This window comes from Lontra canadensis, unplaced genomic scaffold (genome assembly GCF_010015895.1).
Source record: "Lontra canadensis isolate GAN:19392208 unplaced genomic scaffold, GSC_riverotter_1.0 scaffold60, whole genome shotgun sequence".
In the NCBI taxonomy this organism is placed as follows: Eukaryota; Metazoa; Chordata; class Mammalia; order Carnivora; family Mustelidae; genus Lontra; species Lontra canadensis.
Genome location: NW_022631054.1, coordinates 12,439,543 through 12,460,287, shown reverse-complemented (window position 1 = coordinate 12,460,287; position 20,745 = coordinate 12,439,543). Strand labels below are relative to the sequence as shown.

General features: G+C 41.2%; 1 protein-coding gene and 1 long non-coding RNA gene across 4 annotated transcripts; one reads left to right on the top strand and one right to left on the bottom strand.

The window, feature by feature from the left end:
• Positions 1–11,852: 11,852 nt before the first annotated feature.
• LOC116879413 (cytochrome b-c1 complex subunit 6, mitochondrial) lies at positions 11,853–20,614 on the bottom strand. 3 transcript variants are annotated; one of them, XM_032877676.1, is made up of 5 exons: positions 20,417–20,583; positions 16,684–16,710; positions 16,042–16,189; positions 15,770–15,931; positions 11,853–12,068 (listed from the first exon to the last, which is right to left on the bottom strand). In XM_032877676.1, the coding sequence occupies exons 3-5, from the start codon at positions 16,102–16,104 to the stop codon at positions 12,036–12,038; spliced, it is 258 nt and encodes an 85-aa protein (XP_032733567.1). In that variant the 5' UTR covers positions 16,105–16,189; positions 16,684–16,710; positions 20,417–20,583; the 3' UTR covers positions 11,853–12,035. The 3 variants fall into 3 exon arrangements, with proteins under 3 accessions (XP_032733567.1, XP_032733566.1, XP_032733569.1); XM_032877675.1 differs by lacking the exon at positions 16,042–16,189 and having other exon boundaries at positions 20,417–20,614; XM_032877678.1 differs by lacking the exons at positions 16,042–16,189; positions 16,684–16,710 and having other exon boundaries at positions 20,417–20,584.
• Positions 12,068–12,808, top strand: LOC116879414. Its single transcript, XR_004385014.1, has 2 exons — positions 12,068–12,547; positions 12,774–12,808. It is a non-coding gene; the product is annotated as an uncharacterized LOC116879414 (long non-coding RNA).
• Positions 20,615–20,745: the final 131 nt, after the last annotated feature.

The window sequence follows — 20,745 nt, the reverse complement described above, 5'->3', positions numbered from 1 at the left end:
CTTCTCACAACCAGCGCAGCCATATCAGCGTGCGCTGCCGAGTAATTCCGACCGGAACCGCGACGGGCGGACTCGCGGGTTCCGGAAAGATGGTGGCGCCAATCCGGGCGGAAAGAGGAGGGAACTGCGGCAGTCTCTCTTCCGGGACTCAGCCCACCTTTGTAAAACAGGTGCAAACCGCGCCCCGCCAGGAATCTGTGGGTGTTGGGAAAGAGCAACCGCTGGCACAGAAAGAGATGCCTCTGGGGGCGCCTGGGTGGCTCAGTGGGTTAAAGCCTCTGCCTTCGGCTCAGGCCTAGGGATCAAGCCCCGCATCGGGCTCTCTGCTCAGCAGGGAGCCTGCTTCCTCCTCTCTCTCTCTGCCTGCCTCTCTGCCTACTTGTGATCTCTGTCAAATAAATAATTAAAAATCTTAAAAAAAAAAAAAAAGAAAAGAAAAGAAAGAAAGAAAGAGATGGCTCTGCCTGGATGCCAGGAGCATGGGGAGAGACTCCGTAAAGGCCTCTAATCCAGTTGGGGGATAGGAGAGGACTAGGAGCTGGCAGTTGAGTATTGAAAGAGTTAGCCAGGCAAAAAGGGGCGGGAAGGACCTTCCAACCAGAAGTTGCACAGACAAAGAGTCTAAGGTGGAGAAAAACGAGGACAGATTTGTGGGCTGAGGCGGATTTATAGAGAAGCTAACTAAGCTTGAAGTTTCAGAACCTGTCATTTGCAATGCGCCTTCCAAGGCCCTGTCCTTAATATTGTATTGTTTTTCTTAAAGAGGGCCCTCGAATTGTGTAAGCTGTAGGCGCCACAAAAGTTGACTCCACCATAGGGAGCCAATTAGAAGGGAAGGTTATGATCAAATAGGTGTTGTTTTTTTTTAAATGATCATCTGGGAGGTTACCGGTTGGTGAATATACCGAAGGGCTGGGAAAGAGCATGGAAGCCCCGTGTCCTTTCCCTATCTATACCTTGCACTGTGCATCTCTTCCATCCGACTGCCCTAAGTTATATCCGTTAATAATAAACAAGTGATCTAGTAAGAAACGGGTCTCCCGAGATCTATAAGCTCCTCCAGCAAGTTGCTAGAGCCCAAGGAGGGGGTCATGGGGACCTCTGATCTCTAGGTACTGAGTCAGAAGTACAGATGCGAGCTGTCAGCCAGTGGAGCTTAAGTATTCAAACGTAATCAGCCACTATCTCAAACTCATCAAAGAGTCATACCGCTTTCAGAAGGCAGGAAATTTGGGTACATTTGTACTGGAGTTACAGGAGTGATGAAGCCAAGTGTGAATTTTAAGACAGCAATCTCTTCGGTGCCATAGAAAATGAGAAGTGGTGAAGAACCCTTGTAGCACTAGAGCTTTTCCAGTATTTTATGGATTGTGAAATGTCAAAGCTACAAATGAATGAGGGAATGTTTAACCTTTGCTCAAACTGTATTACTCTTTTTTTTTTTTTTTTTTGAGATTTTATTTATTTGGGGGCACCTGGGCGGCTCAGTTGGTTAAGCGACTGCCTTTTTGGCTCAGGTCATGATCCTGGAGTCCTGGGATGGAATCCCGCATTGGGCTCCCTGCTCATCGGGGAGTCTGCTTCTTCCTCTGGCCCTCTCCCTTCTTGTGTTCTCTCTCTCTCAAATAAATAAAATCTTTTTTTAAAAAAGATTTTATTTATTTGACAGGGAGAGAAATAGCGAGAGAGGGAACACAAGCAGGGAGAGTGGGAGAGGAAGAAAGCAGGCTTCCTGCCGCACGGGAAGGTCTTGAGCAGGACCCTGGAATCATGACCTGAGCTTAAGACAGACGCTGAATGACTGAGCCTCCCAGGCGCCCCTCAAACTGTATTGTTCTTAATGTGAGTTGTAAAGTTCCAGTGAAAAACATACACCTTTATTTCCACATTTACAGGAGTAGTTACCAAAACCTTAAATATCACAAATAGAATCTTGTGTTTATCACTAAAAAAGAAAAACCATCTGACAGTAGATGATTGGAGTAAATAGGATTAGGTCAGGGAGATCAGATGAGAGGTCTGGATTAGTGTAGTGCCAGTGAAGATAGAAAAGGATTGATTCCACTTACAATTCAGAGAGAATTACAGGACTTCTTGATTGGTTGGCCCCATCCATTTAAACTAGTACATGCTACACCACCAGTAAACAGCTGTCCTCTTAACCTGCTTTTTTATTATATGTATTTTTTCACACAGTCTGCTAAACTATAATTTTCAAAAGATTTGAAACATAATTCTTATACAAAGATAAAATGAACACAATGCCAAAGATTTTATTCATCATAATAAACTGTTCCTCCGTTATTATCATAAATAATGAGGGAACCAGTTAGATGGTAAGACTTGTTCAAATGAAACTTTGAGTTTCAGAGATTTAGGTTATCAGCCAAAGGAATACTGAAATGAATTTGCTAATAGTTGCAAAAACATTAATATCTTATTAAGTAATAAACTGTGATGTTTGGGGTTATTGCTTCTATGATATAGAAATCAGTTCCATCTCTACTGATCAAAATTCAATTACATTACCATGGCTAGGAATCATTTGCATTGCCATTGGTTTTCTACAAGTTTACCTTTACCCCTACAAAGTTTTGCAGTAGCCTGGTCAATATAAAATCTATAAAAGGTATACCTTAGCACTGTGGTGAAGGAGCCCCCAGTAATTCTCTTCTGCCCATTTACAAGTTCTGGACAACTTTTACTGTTTTTCCCCTTACTAGAATATAAGATTTTAAAAATCAGGGATTTCGTTTATTCATTGTTGAATTATCAGCACCTAGGACTCTGGATGGCACATATTTGGGTCTCAATTAATATTGATTGAATGAACGAGTGAGTGAAAGATGAGAAGTTTGTTACAGGGACCTAGCAGTTGTAAGATGGAGGGAGATACATGCATAGAGAAAAGGCTTTTTTTTTTTTTTAAAGTTCGTGGCAGCTCTTTCTCCCCACCAGTCCTGTCCCCGTGCCATAATAAAAACACCTTTTTGCACCGAAATAAAGATGGAAATAAAGAGAAAGAGGGAAAGAAAGAAAAAAGAAAGAGAAAGAGAGGAAGAAAGAAAAAAAAGAAAAGAAAGGAAAGGAAAGAGGGAAGAAAAGGAAATGAAAAAAAGAACTGCTCATGATATTTAAATCCAGATTAGGATCCAGGGAACAGCTCGAACACACTAAACAGGAGGTGTCCCAGAATACCTGTTCTCAAAGGTTTATACCAAATATGGAGTATCAGGACCACAATCACCATTCCCTGTGAAGGACCCCTCCCAACCCCCAGCCTCCTCAGTTTGCCCATCTATAAAATAAGGGATCAAGAGAGAGAGGGTTGGACTATATCAATCATTCTCAAAATTCTGGTCTTGGGATGCCTTTACACTCTTTAAAAAAATTTTTTTTTCAAGATTTTAATTTACTTGAGAGAGAGAGAGCATGAGCGGGTAGGAGGTGGAGGGGCCGAGGGAGAGGGAGAAGCAGACTCCAGAAGCAGACTCCTCACTGAGCAGGGAGCCCTATGCCTGGGATCACGACCTGAGACCAAGGCAGACGCTTAACCAACTGACCCACCCAGACACCCCCCCCTTTACATTCTTAAAAATTAAGAATTATTAATTTTTATTTGTTTTGTCTATCAATATTTGCCAGATTAGAAATGAAAGCAAAAAAATTTTAATATTCATTAAAAATAACAATAGTAAATCCATTGTATGTTAATATAGATGTCTTTATGAAAAATAGAGTTTTCTAAAAGAAATTTAGTCAGAAGAGTTACAGATTCATTATTTTACAAATCTCTGGCAAATTAATGTCTGGCTTAATAGAAAGTTAGATTCTCATTGTTGTTCTAGTGAAAGTATATGTAGAAAATCCAGCCTCACACAGATAGATAGATAGAAAAGAGAGGGGTATTTTTTTTAAGTTTTTATTTGTGTTTAGAAATCTCTTCACCCAACATAGGGCTCGAACTCATGACCCTGAGATCAAGAGTTACACACTCTTCCCGCTGAGCCAACCAGGTGCCCCAAGAGGAATATTTTAATAGCCTAGGTAGATAACTGAATATTCTTAGATGTTATGTCAAAATTTAACATATGGTAGTTTTCTTAAAAGTTAGTGGCAGTGTGGAATCTGAAACCATATCAAAGGACTTTTCATACTCTGTTACAGAGATCCATTGATCTGTCTTGTAGTTAGAATGAATCTTTTACCCAAGCTTGATTCTGTCACATCATACAGTGGTTATTTGGAAATTACCAAGTTCACTGAGTCCTGCTTATCTACCATATGTTTTCACATTTCATTATACAATATCAAAAACCACATTTGTTAATATCACTACTAATCTCATCAGAAAAGAAAAGTCTTGAAATATTAGAAAGCTGTTAAGTTCACAGTAATGGGTGTAAGTTTTTCAAAATCCTAATTTATTTTATTTATTTATTTTAAATAATTGCTATGCCCAAGTGGGACTCAAACCCACAATCCTGAGGTCAAGAGTTGCATACTCTACCAACTGAGCCAGCCAGGCACCCCTCCAAATTCTAATTTTACTTGAAAGGTCAATTTTTATCTCTGGCAACTAGTACTATCAATTGTTTTCCTTGAAGTGACAGGCTTACTTTGTTCATTTTTCAAGAGAATGCCATTAAAATATGATTGATTTTTGTCTAATGATCTTATATCCTGAGACCCTGCTAAGCTAAATTATGTTTTGGTAACTTTTCTGGAAATATTTTCACCTTTTCTATGCACATTCTAAGTTATGTCTTCTATAAAGACACTTTTACTTCTTTCCAGTCTGAATTCCTTTTTTTTCTTTTGGATTATTTTACTGTTTATAATTTACAGTACACTGTTTATTTTACTGTTTATAATTATTATTTTACTGTTTATAATTTACAGTACACTGTTCAATACAGGGGGTAATTACTATTACTATTACTTTTTTTTTTTTTTTTAGTAGACTGACTTTTGTGCCCATTCTTTGGGAGGAAAGCATTCAGTAGTTCATCATTGTATATGATGTTAACTATAGTTTTTTTTTTTCTTTACAACAGGTGTCCTTTACTAGATTGAGAAAGTTGCCTTCTTTCCTAATTTGCTAAGATTTTTTTAAAAACCATGAATGGTTGTTGACTTTCTTCTAATGCTTTTCCTGCATTTATTGAGTTGATCGTATGTTTTTTCTGCTTTATTGTTAATGTTAATATGTTAAATTATATTGACTTATTTTCAAATGATGAACCAACTTTGCATTCCTGTAAAAAAAAAAAGTACAAATTCATGATGTATTCTTCTTTTTATATATTGTTACATTCTTGCATCTGTGTTCATGGAAAATATTGACCTGAATTTTCTCTTTCTGTAATATCTTTGATTTTGATGTCGGGGTAATGCTGAACTCATAAAAATGAGTTTGGGAAGTATCCCTTCACTTCTATTTTCTGAAAGAATTTTTATAGAATTGGTATTCTTTCTTCTTTAAATAATAATAATAACCATTATTATTATTATTTTAGTTTTATTTACTTAAGTAATCTCTCCACCCAACATGTGGCTCAAACTCACAATCTCAGGATCAAGAGTCGCATGCTCTTCCGACTGAGCCAGCCAGGCAACCCTCTTTCTGAAATTCTTGTGAATTCAGCCGTGAAATCTTCGGGGCCTGGAGTTGGGTGTTTGGGTGTTTTTTGCTTTTGTTTTTATTTTGCAGGGGTGGAGAGTACAGGGTAAGGAGGAAGGGAAGGTTTTTAATTATGAATTCAATGTCTTTCATTAATACAGAGCAGTGATTTTCAACCAGAGATGATGCCCCCTTCCCCAAGGGACACTTGGTAACCTCTGGAGATATTTCGGATTATTATAACTAGGTGGTGCTTCTGGCATCTAGTGGGTTGAAGCCAGGAATACTGTTGCAAATCCTATCCCCCACCATAAAGAATTTTCTAGCCCAAAATGTCAAGACTGCTAAAATTTGAGAAACCCTGATATAGGGCTGTTTGGATTTTCTAGTTCTTCTTGTAAGTTTTAACAACTTGAGACTTTCAAAGAATTTGTTCATTTCACGTAATCCGGCACATTTCTTCCTTTTGGTGTTTAGGCAAGGGGTGTCAAACTACATACAGCACAGGCCAAATTTAGCCTCCAGCCCATTTTTGAAATACTGCTTTATTTTTACACAGCCACACTTTTCATTTACTGTGGTTCCTTTACTACTACAACAACAGAGATGAATAGTTGCTCTAGAGATCATAGGCCCCACAATCCGGAAGTATTTGCTATCTGAATCTTTACAGAGAAAGAGCTACTGACCTGATTTGTATGATCTATAGTAATGTCCCCTCTCTCATCACTGATATTGCTAATTTGTGTCTTCCCTCTTGGGTACCTTTTTTTTTTTTTTTTAAAGATTTTATTTATTTATTTGACAGAGAGGGAGAGAACGCACAGGCACACGAGCATGCACAAGCCAGGAGAACAGTGGAGGGAGAGGGAGAAGCAGGCTCCCGCTGAGCAGAGAGTGGGATGTGGGGCTCAATCCCAGAACCCTGGGATCATGACCTGAGCTGAAGGCAGACACTTAATGACTGAGCCACCCAGGAACCCCTCTCTTGGGTACTTTTATCAGCCTACTCTAGAGGTTTATTTTATTGAATTCTACAAAGAAAGTTTGTGGTTTTGTTGGTTTTCTCCTTTCTTTTCTATTTCATATATTTCTTTATAATTTCTTTCTTTCTACTTAATGTGTTCTTTTTATTGCTAACTATTTTTTTTTTAAAGATTGTATTCATCTATTTGACAGAGAGATCACAAGTAGGCAGAGAGAGGGGGGGAAGCAGGCTCCCTGCTGAGCAGAGAGCCCGATGCCGGGCTGGATTCCAGGACCCTGAGACCATGACCTGAGCCGAAGGCAGAGGCTTAACCTACTGAGCCACCCAGGTGCCCCTATTGCTAACTACCTTTTAAATAAATTTTTTAAATTAAATATCTATTCTATTTACCCATTTCTTTTCTTTTTTTTTTTAAGATTTTATTTATTTATTTGTCAGAGAGAGAGCACAAGCAGGAGGGGAGCAGCAGAGGGAGAGGAGAAGCAGGCTCCCCACTGAGCAGGGATCCCTATCTCGGCCTTGATCCTAGGACCCTGGAATCCTGACTGAGCCAAAGGCAGATATTTAACAGCTGAGCCACCCAGGCACCCCTTGTTTCTTTCAAGTTCTTACTTATATTATATATATATATATATATATATATATATATATATATATATATGTATATATATATATACATATATATACATATATATACATATATATACACACACACACACATATAATGTAATATTGGCTTCAGGAGTAGAATTTAGTGATTCATCACTTACATATATAATGCCCAGTGCTCATCACAGCAGGTGCTTTTCTTAATGCCCATCATCCATCTAGCCCATCACCCACCTACCTCCCCTACAAGAACCCTCAGTTTGTTCTCTATCATCAAGAATCTCAGGGCACGGGGCACCTGGGTGGCTCAGTGGGTTAAAGCCTCTGCCTTCGGCTCTGGTCATGATCCCAGGGTCTTTGGATCAAGCCCCGCATCGGGCTCTGCTCAGCGGGGAGCCTGCTTCCCCTTCTCTCTGCCTGCCTCTCTGCCTACTTGTGATCTCTGTCAAATAAATAAATAAAATATTAAAAAAAAAAAAAAAAGAATCTCAGGGCACCTGGATGGCTCAGTCGTTAAGCATCTGCCTTTGGATCAGGTCATATTCCCCGCAGTGGGCTCCCTGCTCGGCAGGAAGCCTCCTTCTCATTCTCCCTCTATGCATGCTCTCTCAAATGAATAAATAAAACTTTTTTTAAAAAAAGTAATTTTGGGGGGCGCCTGGGTGGCTCAGTGGGTTAAAGCCTCTGCCTTCGGCTCAGGTCATGATCCCAGGGTCCTGGGATCTAGCCCCGAGTCGGGCTCTCTGCCCCGCAGGGAGCCTGCTTCCTCCCCCTCTCTCTCTGCCTGCCTCTCTGCCAACTTGTGATTTCTCTCTCTCAGTCAAATAAATAAAATCTAAAAAAAAAAAAAGTAATTTTGGTTAAAAAAAATTTTTTTTCTCTCTTCCCTTCAACCACCCCTCCCCTCTTTTCTGGGCCAATTTGATATTATCTCACAGCTCACCTTTTCTTTGTTCATCTATTTTTAGTGTTTTTCTCTTATGTTTCAAGTTTTTATAGTTTCTGCTGCTGTGTCTTCAAGAACATACAAGTATACCTATTTTTTTTCTTCTTCAGTGTGTAATCTTTTCCAGTCTTAAGTGAATTTTAAATTTCAGATATTGGGGTTTTTTTTTTGAGAGAGAGAGAACACTTGAGTTAGGGGCAAGGTGAAGGGGGGGAGAGAGGGAAAGGGAGAGAATTTTTTTTTTTTCAAGATTTTATTTATTTGATAGACAGAGGTCACAAGTAGGCAGAGAGGCAGGCAGAGAGAGGGGAAAGCAGCAGGGCTCCCTGCTGAGCAGAGTCCGATGCAGGGCTTGATCCCAGGACCCTGAGACTATGACCTGAGCTGGCGAAGGCAGAGGCTTAACTCACTGAGCGACCCAGGCGCCCCAAGGGAGAGAATTTTAAGTAGATTTGGCGCTGAGCGAGGAACCCATCTGGAGCTCAGTCTCACAACACTGAGATCATGACCTGAGGCGAAACCAAGAGTCAGACACTTAACTGACTTGAGCCACCAGGATCCCTCAAAGATTGTACTTTTAAGCTCTAAAAATTTTGACTCATTTTATGTTTTCCACTTCTCTCATTATGTTCATTTCCATTAAATCCTTGAGCATATTTGTAATAGTGCTTTCAAAGTCCTTGTCTACTATTTTATCATCTCATCATCATGTGTCTGTCTTTATTGACTATTTTCCTTATGGTCACATTTGACTCCTTTGTTTTGCATGTCAAGAGATTTTTTAATTAATGCTTGGTTTTGTGAAATTTACATTGTTGAAGGCTAGATTTTGTTGACTTCTTTTGAAACACCTTGGACTTTGTTCTGGCAGGCAGTCAGGTATTTTGTGAATCAGCTTGATCCTTTCAAGGCTCCTTTTTAAGTTGGGGTATAGCCCATCTTGAGCAGCCTCTTTCTAGGGCTAACTTTACCCCTGCTGCTGATGCGCCCTCTTCTGGAGTTCAAGTTCAATGCTCCAGGTGTTCAACAAGTTCAATAGGAATTTCCCACATTAGTTGGTCAAAACTCAAACAGCTCCCAGCCTTCTGTTAACTTTGGGAATTATTCAGTTTATAGGTACCCAATAGTTCATTAACTGGCTACTCAGAGTTTTGCCCTATTCATTTGCAGCTTAATATTTAGCAACAGAGTCAAGCATCCTCTAAGCAGAATTCTGGAGCTATTTCTCTGGGTAATTCCTCCTTTCTCTGGTAACACTGATGAACACATTACTAACCATTCACTAAAATCTGAGTAATGAGTTTAGGGATGTTCACCGTAAAATTTCAGCTTTGTCGTATGTTTGAAATTTTAATGAGATGTTTGAAATAATCAGATTATATACAACAAATACAATGCCACCATTTTATAAAGGTATTTGTGAGATTATACATCACCGTGAAATGGGTTCTAAATCAGATATGGTTGGGAAATGCTAGCCATTCCTATAGCTAGGACAACAGATTGAAAAAGCTTCTATGTTCAAGTGGCCCTTTACTGCATTTTTACAAACAAGTCCCTCAAACTGTCTCCTTAGCGGCAATGTAAGCTTTCAGTTATGCTATAGTGTGTATATTCTCCTTCTGTAATTAGTATGTATCACCTTCTTCACCTAACTTTTGATTCATTTATTAGTATGGATTCATGAATTATTATATTCAGTGAGTTTAAATCCAGACTATCATATATTTTGATGCTCACATTGTTCTAGATTTGGCTAGTGGCATTTGTGTACTTCTGATGTGCCCCCATTGTTCTTTGAGCATTTTCTTCTTTCTGCAACAAACAACAAAACGTTCCAGGTTTATCTTGTTCTTTGCCAGCCCTGGAATCATCCATTTCTCCAAGGAGCCCTGGTTCCTTTTATTAGAGAGTGAAGCCCTCTTTGTGGGCTGAGCTAGAGAAATATGTATTCCCTACATACACACTGGCCTCTATATTTACTTACATTGTAAGCTATTTAGTCTATGAATACCTCACCACTGTTGGGTTCTTTCTGGTTTTTTTCCTTTCCCCTATTTGTAACTCTGTTCTCTGCTAGCATCTATTAACTTCCAGTATATTAACTTACCAGGTGACTCCCCACCATTGTACGTATGTAACCAATCTCCCATTGTCAGCACTGCCTACCCAGGTGTCTTTTTTTTTTTAAGATTTTATTTATTTATTTGACAGACGGAGATCACAGAGAAGCAGGCATAGAGAGAGGAGGAAGCAGGCTCCCTGCTGAGCAGAGAGCCCGAAGCGGGGCTCGATCCCAGGACCCTGGGATCATGACCTGAGCTGAAGGCAGAGGCTTTAACCTACTGAGCCACCCAGGCAACCCCCCAGGTGTCTTTTTCTGACCCTTCTTGGAATCCAGTATACTACCCCTCACAAACCTATATCCTTCTCACTCCTTTTTAAAATGTGTATTTTTCAAAAGCAACCTTGAGGGGTGCCTGGGTGGCCCAGTTAGTTAAGCATCTGCCTTCAGGTCACATCATGGTCCCAGGGTCCTGGGATGGAGCCTGCTTCTCTCTCTGCCCCTCCCCCATTCATGCACACACTCTCTCTCACTCACTCTCAAATAAATAAGAATCTTTTTATAGAATTTTTTTTAAAGATTTTATTTATTTGAAAGACAGATCACAAGTAGGCAGAAAGGTAGGCAGAGAGAGAGGAAGGGAAGCAGGTTTCCTGCTGAGCAGAGAGCCTGATGCGGGGCTCAATCCCAGGACCCTGGGATCATGACCTGAGCCGAAGGCAGAGGCTTTAACCCACTGAGCCACCCAGGCGCCCCTAAAAATCTTTTTGAAGAAAAAAGCCGCGTTGGGGCACCTGGGGTGGCTCAGTTGGTTAAATGACTGCCTTCTGCTCGGGTCATGATCCGAGGGTCCCGCATCAGGCTCCCTGCTCAGTGGGGAGCCTGCTTCTCCCTCCCTCTCTGCCTGCCTGTCCTCTATCTCTGTCAAATAAATAAAATCTTAAAAAAAAAAATTTTTTTTTTAAAAGCTGCCTTGTTGGACACTGAAACTAAAAACTGTCAAAAAAGACACTTCTGGGGGCGCCTGGGTGGCTCAGTGGGTTAAAGCCTCTGCCTTCAGCTCAGGTCATGATCTCAGGGTCCTGGGATCGAGCCCCGCATCAGGCTCTCTGCTCAGCGGTGAGCCTGCTTCCTCCTCTCTCTCTCTGCCTGCCTCTCTGCATACTTGTGATCTCTGTCAAATTAAAAAAAAAAAACAAAGACACTTCTGTGGTAGGAGACTTTCATATGGACTGGGTATCCAATGAAATTAAGCCATCACTGTTCATTTTAACTGTGATAATGGCATCAAGGTAAATTTTTTCAAAGTCCTGATCATTAAGAGTTACATACTTGCAGGAGCCTAAGTGGTCAATCGGGTAAGCATCTGACTTTGGCTCAGGTCACAATCTCAGGGTCCTGGAATGGAGCCCCGCATCAGGTGCTCTGCTCAGCGGAGAATCCCCTTGTCTCTCTGCCCCCTCCCCCAGTACATTCTCTCTCAAATAAAAAAAAAAAAAAACAAAAAAAAACACACACACATGCTTGCTAGGTGATGGGTACATGGGAGCTGATTATTGTGCTACCTAGTCTTGTGTTTGAAAATTTTCAAATTAAAAAAGAAAAGAAAAAGAAGCTGCAGGTCTGCAGATCACTGGACTTTATTAAGAAGAATCACAGCTAATTACATAGAAGTTACCTGCCTAAGCCAAAATCCATGAGGTTCACATGAACATAGTTACACTTATAAGGAAGAAATGGCATGGTCAAAACCATGAAATATCCTGATGCTCAGGTGATGAAGGCTGGGGTGAAGTAAGCACATTTATTTCAAGCTGTTGAAGAGTTTGTGGGCCACCTAGATGAGGGGAAGAAAAGATGGTCATCAACTGCAGCTTTAATGTCATAGCTTACAAGGTCCTTCATGACCTTGAACACTACTGCCTCTCCTCTCTCCACAGCATTCACACACACCCATACCCCTCCTGAGGCCTAGTGACTACCTTCAGTTACCTGAATTCGATCTCCCTTCTACCCAGAACTCTCTACTTTTTAAAAAATCTTTTATGTTTCCTTTAGAACTTAGTTTACATGTCATTCTTTGTAAGCCTTCTCTAAACAAACTCCTATCCCCACATAAATCTGTCCCTCCTCATTCTTCCCCATAGGAACTTATACCTCCCATGTCACAATATTTTTTAATGTAACAAATATTTATATAACATCTACTATATGCCAGCAACTCTTCTAGGTGATGAGTGAGCTACAATGGAAACCAGGCAGTATTTCTCTTAGGAAACGTAGAGACTAATAAGAGAAATGTAACAGACACCTAAGGTAAACTTCTTTTTTTTTTTTTTTTTTTTTTTTAAGATTTTATTTATTTATTTGACAGAGAGAGATCACAAGTAGGCAGAGAGGCAGGCAGAGAGAGAGAGACAGAGGGAAGCAGGCTCCCTGCTGAGCAGAGAGCCCGATACGGGGCTCGATCCCAGGACCCTGCGATCATGACCTGAGCCGAAGGCAGCGGCTTAACCCGCTGAGCCACCCAGGCGCCCCTAAGGTAAACTTCTGACAGTGATAAAAGCTCTGAGGAAATAAAAAAGGGGTTGGGGGTGGGGGGAAGCAGCAGCTTTCAATAGAGGATTAGTGAAGGCCATCCTGAGAAGGTTATACCCAAAGAGTTAAGTATTCTACTTGTCTCCTATGCTGGTTCAACTAAATAAAGGAAGGGACTGTGCCTGTCTCATTTCTACATTTCAACCCAGTGCTAGTCTCATCAAAGTATTTGAATAACATACAATTTACCATTTTAACTAAAGTCTACGACAAAACCCCGAGATTAGGAGTCACAAATTCCACTGAATGAGCCTGCCAGGTGCCCTCATTTTAACTATTTTAAACTCTGTATTTCTGTGGCATTAAGTAACTCATACTGTCCAGCAATTATCAAGTTCCAGAATTTTTTCATCTTCCCAAACTGAAACTAAGTAATTCCCCATTTCCCCCTCCCTGAAGCCCCTGGCAACCACCATTCCACTGTCCATGAATTTGATTACTCTAGGTGCCTCATAAGTGGAATGACATATTTGTCTTTTTGTGATTGGTTTATGTAACTTAGCATGTCTTCAAGGTTCATACAGGTTGCTACACATCGTAGTTTCTTCCCTTTTTAAGGCTAAATATTTCATTATAGGTATATACCACAATGGACAGGTGGATTGCTCTACCCTTTGGCTATTATGAATGCTACTATAAACATGCATGCACAAATACCTGTTCAACTGAACAGTCTCCGTTCTTTCGGGGTATACAAGCAGAAAGGAAATTGCTGGGTCATATAGCAGAGTTTAATTTTTTGAGTAAAGTGCTTCATTTCTTTTCACTGCCAAATACTATCCCATTATATGGATATATTACATTTTATTTACTTATCAACTGATGAACATTTATGTTGTTTCCACTCTCTGGCTATTATGAATAATGCTCCTATGAATATTTGTGTACAAGCTTTTGTATAGTCATAAGTCTTCATTTCTCTTGAGTATACGTACCTAGGAGAATTACTAGATCATATGTTAACTTGATGTTTAACTTTTTTTTTTAAATGAAGGTTTATTTATTTATTTATTTATTTGACAGAGACAGACAGCAAGAGCAGGAACACAAGCATGGGGAGTGGGAGAGGGAGAGTTGGAGAAGCAGGCTTCCCGCTGAGCGGGGAGCCCGATGCAGGGCTCAATCCCAGGACCTTGGGATCATGACCTGAGCCGAAGGCAGACGCTTAACAACTGAGCCACCCAGGTGCCCCTATGTTTAACTTTTTGAAGACCTGCCAGACTGTTTTCTATAGGGCTATTCCAATCTACATCCCCAACAGCAATTTCTCCATATTGACAACACCGATCGATTTTTTAAGGATATGGAGAATTACAGATGCATGTTTTGTTTATAAATTTTCCTTCTTTCCACTAAAATTATGTTGAAAAAGGAATATAATGCCTTTATTCATATTTTATATTAAATGTATTTGGATTCCATTTTTGTTTAAAAATCTGATAGTATATATGAGAAAACATGGTTATCTCTAGGCAGTATGATTTCAGTTAGATTTTTCTATCTTTATAAAATATCCTCCTTGTCACAACGTGTTTAATGGGGCAGGGGTATATGTACATTTGTGTATTTCCACTCTATATCATAGAATTAAAACACCTATACTGGAAGTTGGTTTGTTTTTTTTTTTGTTTTTTTTTAAAGAAAGCTCTACACCCAATTCAGGGGCTTGAACTTAAGACCCTGAGATCAAGAGCTGTGTGCTCTACCAACTGAGTCAGCCAGCATCCCTGGGATTGTTGAAGCATAAAGTTGGTAGGGTGGAGATCATTAACTTTTTTCAGGGGGAAAAGAGTCATTTATTTTTCCCTTTTGACCCCCTTCACCCATTTCTCCCTATCTTTTTGATTATACCCATCCTAGCAGGTATGAACTGGTATCTCATCGTGGTTTTGATCTGTATTTCCCTGAGAGCTAATGGTGTTAAGCACCTTTCATATGCTTATTAAGCACCCAATTGTTTTAATTAACATATATTATTTGTCCCAGGGGTACAGGTCTGTGAATCATCAGGATTACACATTTCTTCACAGAATTCACCACAGCACATCCCCTCCCCAATGTCCATAACCCAGCCGCCCTATCCCTACCAATTGGTTTTAATATAAGCAATCATCAAACTTTTGCCTGCTCTGCAATTTATTTAAAATATCTGTCATATGTGGGGCACCTGGGTGGCTCAGTGGGTTAAAGCCTCTGCCTTCGGCTCAGGCCATGATCTCAGGGTTCTGGGATCGAGTCCCACACCGGGCTCTCTGCTCAGCAGAGAGCCTGCTTCCCCCCCTCTCTCTGCTTGCCTCTCTGCCTACTTGTGATCTGTCAATTAAATAAAAAAAAAAAAATCTGTCATATGTAAGAGAGTCAAATTTACTTTAATAATAATAATAATAATAATAATAATAAGGGGGCACCTGGGTGGCTCGGTCCATGGTCCTGGGGTTGAGCCCTGTCAGGGGTCGGGCTCCCTGCTCAGCAGGGAGTCAGCTTCTCCCCTATCCTCTGCCCCTTCCCCTGCTCTCTCTCAAATAAATAAAATCTTAATAAAAAAAAAAAAAGAAAGAAAGAAAAAGAAAAGAAAAGAAAACTTTTTGGACCAACTAGCACATATAAGACATACTGGAGTATATAAATGATTTTAAAGAATAGCCTGTTGCTTAAAGGTACAAAATCCAGCTTCCCCAATGTTTTGCAGTCCAAGTTGGGACATTATTTCTCTTCTTTAAGCCTCAGTTTCTTATCTGTAAAATGGGGCTAATGAGACCTATCTCCAGGAAAGTAGCAGAATTAGGTGGATTATTTATGTAAAGTGCTCGGCACCGTACCTAACATATATGGGCCAGTAAGTAAATGCTTATTGCTGGATCTGCCCCTAGTATGGACAAACTGTCAGCACCAAGTCTGCCTGGCCACTAAGCTTTCCCCTCCCTGATTAGGCTGACTTACGCAGTGGTCCCTTGCATGCAGGAAGTCAAAGAGCTCCTCTGTGCAATCCTCCTCTGTCTGTGACCTGGAGGATACACGCTGGTCACACATCTCTAGCCGCTCCCGAGCCTTTACACATTTCTCCAGCTGCTCGCATTGCTCTCTCACTGTTGTTAGGGGATCCTGAAGAAGAAACACAGAAAAGAACGGAAATGGGGGTTTTAGGAGGAGACCCACAAACCATCTGCTTTGATTAACACAACCACCAAACCAAGGTGCTGCCTCTGAATTACCGTGCAGAAGGCCAGCTGGCAGAGCCACACTGCCGCCAGAAATGGGAGAATGGGGTCTCCCATTCAATTCTGATGCTAAGTAGTAGGGGAAAGTTTCACATTCCTGCCTTCCAAGGTTGCCAGTATGCACTGAAAGCCTCAGTCCTATCTGAAAAACAAGGTGGTAAAGGAAACCTAGCCAAACTTGAAGTATATCTATAGGAGGCCTTAAATGTTAACACAGCATTTGGGGATATGTGATGTCTGCGAATCTGAATTCCCCTCATATGACAGCCAGGCCTATGTACCCCAGCTGCCCAGCTAGAAAGGCAATGTTAACAGGGAGAAGGACTGTATAAAAGTTCCTTCCTGAGTCCTTTATTAAACCGCAAAGAGCAGACAGATAATTGAATACCAGGCCTTCAAGATGCTGCTCTGCTCCCTGACACCATGACTGAAGAAGCTCCAAACCCAGAAAATAGACTCAGCTTCCCAGGCCCACACCCACCAAACACTCCACAGCACAAGAAGTAGTATTAAAGGCTTTTTCCATTTCCATTCTCTTCAAGGTGTCAAATAAAGACTCCTTAAAATGCCCTTAGAGTTTCATTAAGTTCAAACTTCCTTTTACTGAGATGGTTCCAAACCTTAGACGGCTCTTACCACTAATTCCTCCTCCTCCTCTTCCTCCTACAAAAGGAAAACAAGATTAATGTCAGCAGCAACTTGGGACACATATTACTAATCATACTGATGTAATTACTGAGGATAAACACTGTATTAGTTGTTTTAAATTTTTCTGTTATTTTATGATGCTTTCGCATTTTAGGGGCTTTGCTAATCTGGGAGAAAGCCCCTGCCAGGGGACACACCCTTCATATGTGAACCAATCAATCCAAACCCCTATCACCAATCACTTCCTTTATCTCCTAAACTAAACCAATTATTGCTCCTGCCCTAAATACCCTATGGGCCAAGTACCAAACAGCTAGAGACCACACCTATATCCCAGAACCCACAGAAATTACCCAAATAATCCAATCCTAAACTTGCCAGAGCTTGCCTATCCTGACTCACCCACTCTTTCCCTCAGAAACCAAGAGTCTGGTTTCCGTTGCTCTTTCTGTGGGGGGGGGGGGGGGGGGTGGTCCAGGCCCTTCTCCAGGTGGCTCTGATTGGTGTGGCCCTCCCCGCCTTCTCTTGGGACTCATAATAAACTCTTCTTTCAAAAACAGTTGTCTCCAAACCAAACCAAACCAAAAAGCAGTTGTCTCCATGCCTGTAAACTTACCATACCTAATTAATACAAACCCTGAGTACAAGGACACACTCCCTGACTTTCATTAACAACAACCTAGTGTGTAGGACACTGAAGTTTATAAAGTAGGGCACGTGGGTGGCTCAGCTGGTTAAGCCTCCACCTTCTGCTCAGGTGGTGGTCCCACCGTCCTGCGATCCAGCTGCATGTCCAGCCCCACATCAGGTTCCCTGCTCAGGGGGAGTATGCTGCGCCCTCTCCTCCTGCTCCTCCCCCCTGCTTAGTTCCCTCTTGGTTTCTCTCTCAAATAAATAAAATCTTTAAAATAAAGTTTATAGGGGCGCCTGGGTGGCTCAGTGGGTTAAGCCTCTGCCTTCGGCTCAGGTCATGATCCCAGGGTCCTGGGATCGAGCCCCGCATCGGGCTCTCTGCTCAGCAGCGAGCCTGCTTCCCTTCCTCTCTCTCTCTCTGCCTGCCTCTCTGCCTACTTCTGATCTCTGTCTATCAAATAAATAAATAAAATCTTTAAAAAAAAATAAAATAAAATAAAATAAAATAAAGTTTATAAAGTACTTTCATATCTGTAATTTGATTAATCACAACAGCTCCTTAAGGGCTCCCAGTTTAGAGTTAACAACATTAATTAGATATTTTCTTTCTTTGTTTTTAAAGCTCTACGATGATGAACGTGGAGCTTGAACCCACAACCCCAAGATCAAGAGTCACATGCTCTATCGACTGAACCAGCTGGTGCCCCATTGAGAAATATTCTGATACAGATTCAAGCTGATGTTCACATGGAACCTATATAACTTACTTTGTTTGAAATTCTGGTAGGCACTAGTATTATGAGAAACAGCTCAATTTAGTACTTACAAAGTACTAAACAAAGTTAAGAGGAAAACTAACATTTTTTCTAGACTCTGAACTTGAACTGGGAATACAAAAATGGCCAAACCTAAACTTTTCTTTAGCCAGAGCTTAACTAGAAACGGTTAGTTTTTAGATTAGTTTACAGTCACTGCTTTTTGACTTGCTGAACTCCCAGGACTCCTAAGTAGACTATCAGCATTAAGTCAATCAAAGGTCTAGAGTACCACTCCATTCCCAAGTTTTCAAACACCAATTCCCACCTATCTACTTCTGATTCAAGCATACAACCTCAAATTTAGTTTCCTTTCTTCCAAGGAGGGCAGTGTAAAAAAGTCCCTGTGGGAGCATCATTATAGGCCAAAATCTGGGGCACAGGAGAATCTGATCAATATTTTAACCTGTCAAGAGTAAGCTGTTTGCCTGCCTGCACGTGCACATACCCACATCTGGGGGAAGAGAAGGAAAAAGTATATAGGAAAATAAAAAGAACTCAACAATCCCTCATGTTTTCAAAATTCCAACAACACAATCTGCTTCATTCTCTACCATGCCCTTTGCGGAAGAGACCAAACCTCATGAAAGCTGGGAGGGCTAAGGCAAGTTCAACTATAATTCACGCTATTTATTCTTGCAATTAGCAAAGATCTCTTCTAAACATGAAGATTTGGGGAATGTCAAACTCTAGTTTTTCATTAGTTTCTTAACCTTGCTCTTTAAAAAAACTCATACTGAAAAAGTTTTTCCAAAAAATTGAAATCATTTATTTTGCCTCAGAAACCGGAAATTAGAATCCTAGAAGCAAGACCTTTGTATCATTTCCCTATTAGCAATGCTACTACATTGATCATTTTGATAATTCTGTGTCAAAAGTATCATGGCATGTTTTGGAAAAACAACTCCAAATACTAAGTCTGAATATGGACTTCATGTAAAATTTCCAGTCAATGGCATAAACCAAGGTCACACTAAATAAAAAGAATGCCCCAAAAGTATACGTTCTTCATAAAAGATCTCAGTTTTCTTTTTTTTTTAAGATTTTATTTATTTGTTTGATATAGAGAGGACAAGCGGGGGGAGCAGCAGAGGGAGAGGGAGAAGCAGACTCCCCACTCAGCAGAGAGCCAGATGCAGGGCTAGATCCCAGGACTCCAGGATCATGACCTGAGCCAAAGGCAGATGCTTGACTTAGCCACCCAGGCGCCCCAAAGACCTCAGCTTTCTTAATTTTAAAACTGACTACCTTCTTTTTTTCATCTGCTGTGGTGAGCACTACTAAACTTTCTGGTATACTTCCTGCTGAACTTCCTGAGGCTGGCTCCATTTTGTTCTGGTCCCCTTTCTGAAAATAGTAAGACTAGGGAAAAATCATGGGATAAACTAGTTTCCAACTATTCGGAACCCATAAACCCGGAACAGCTGCCCCGAAGTGACTAGAGAACAAAGGATAGGAAATGTGATTGAAAACCAAAAGCTAGATGACCTCTACAAAGCTGGGTAGCACCGTGGCTAAGTCTTGGCTCTGAAACCATGCTGCTTGGGTTCAACTCCCCGATCCATGATTAAAAGTGTGGTCCTTAGAGAAGATATTTAGCCTTTCTATACTAGTCTTTCATCTGTAAAAAGACCATAATAGTACCCAATACTTACCTCGTAGGACTATCGTGTGGCTTAAATGAATTAGTCATAAAAAGACTTGAAATAGTAAGCAGTCAATAATTATCATACCGGTATTCTTATTCCGGGATAGAGCTCCCTCTTCCATCATCGCAGTTACACTGGCATATTCCCCAAATATACCTCCCACCCCAACTCCTACCAAAAAAAAGGAACCACTTCTTCACAGAAACTAGCGTTAAGGCCAGATCTCCGCAGCCTCCATCTAAGATGTGGCAGGATTCCTGACCTGAGAGGAGAGAAGCACTATGACCGGTCGACTTGACCCCTACACCTGTCAAACCAGGGTCTCAGGTCGTCTGGTTGGCTAAAAATATACTGTTTTTACAAAAGTTTAGGCGACCCAGCATTTTCGCTGTTACACCTTCACCTCATTCACAGAATGGGGAAACCAAGCCCAAAAAAGGGGTGGTCATCTACTTGTTCAAGATGAGTAGACAAATTCTGGGGAAGGGTCGAGGGAACTAGCAATCGTGACTGTGAAAACTCTAGAGGCGAATCCAGGGCCAACAGGGGCCCGGGTGTGTTTTGGCGGGGTAGGTCTTGAGCCTCAGGGCAGTGAAGAGAGTCGAGTCGGTCGCCTTTCCTTACCTCCTTGGGATCTCCGGACCCGGTCAGCATCTTTCGCTCGTCCTCCAGCCCCATGACCCGCTACGGTTCTGAACTCAACACCAGCAGCAACAGCGGCACCTATTCCACTTCAGGATCAAGAAGGACTTGTAAGGGTCACTCAGCGGATATCCGGCGATCTGGCCGGAAGTGCGGCAGACTCGTCGTAGTCGCGAACACACGCTCGGATTGGCATATACTACCGTCCAAACGCAAGGGATAGGGGGAGCTGGTATTTGCACCTGAGGAGGAGTTGCTAAGTAATGTCCTCTTAATCGCGCCAGTGTCAACTACATCGATCTGCACATTTA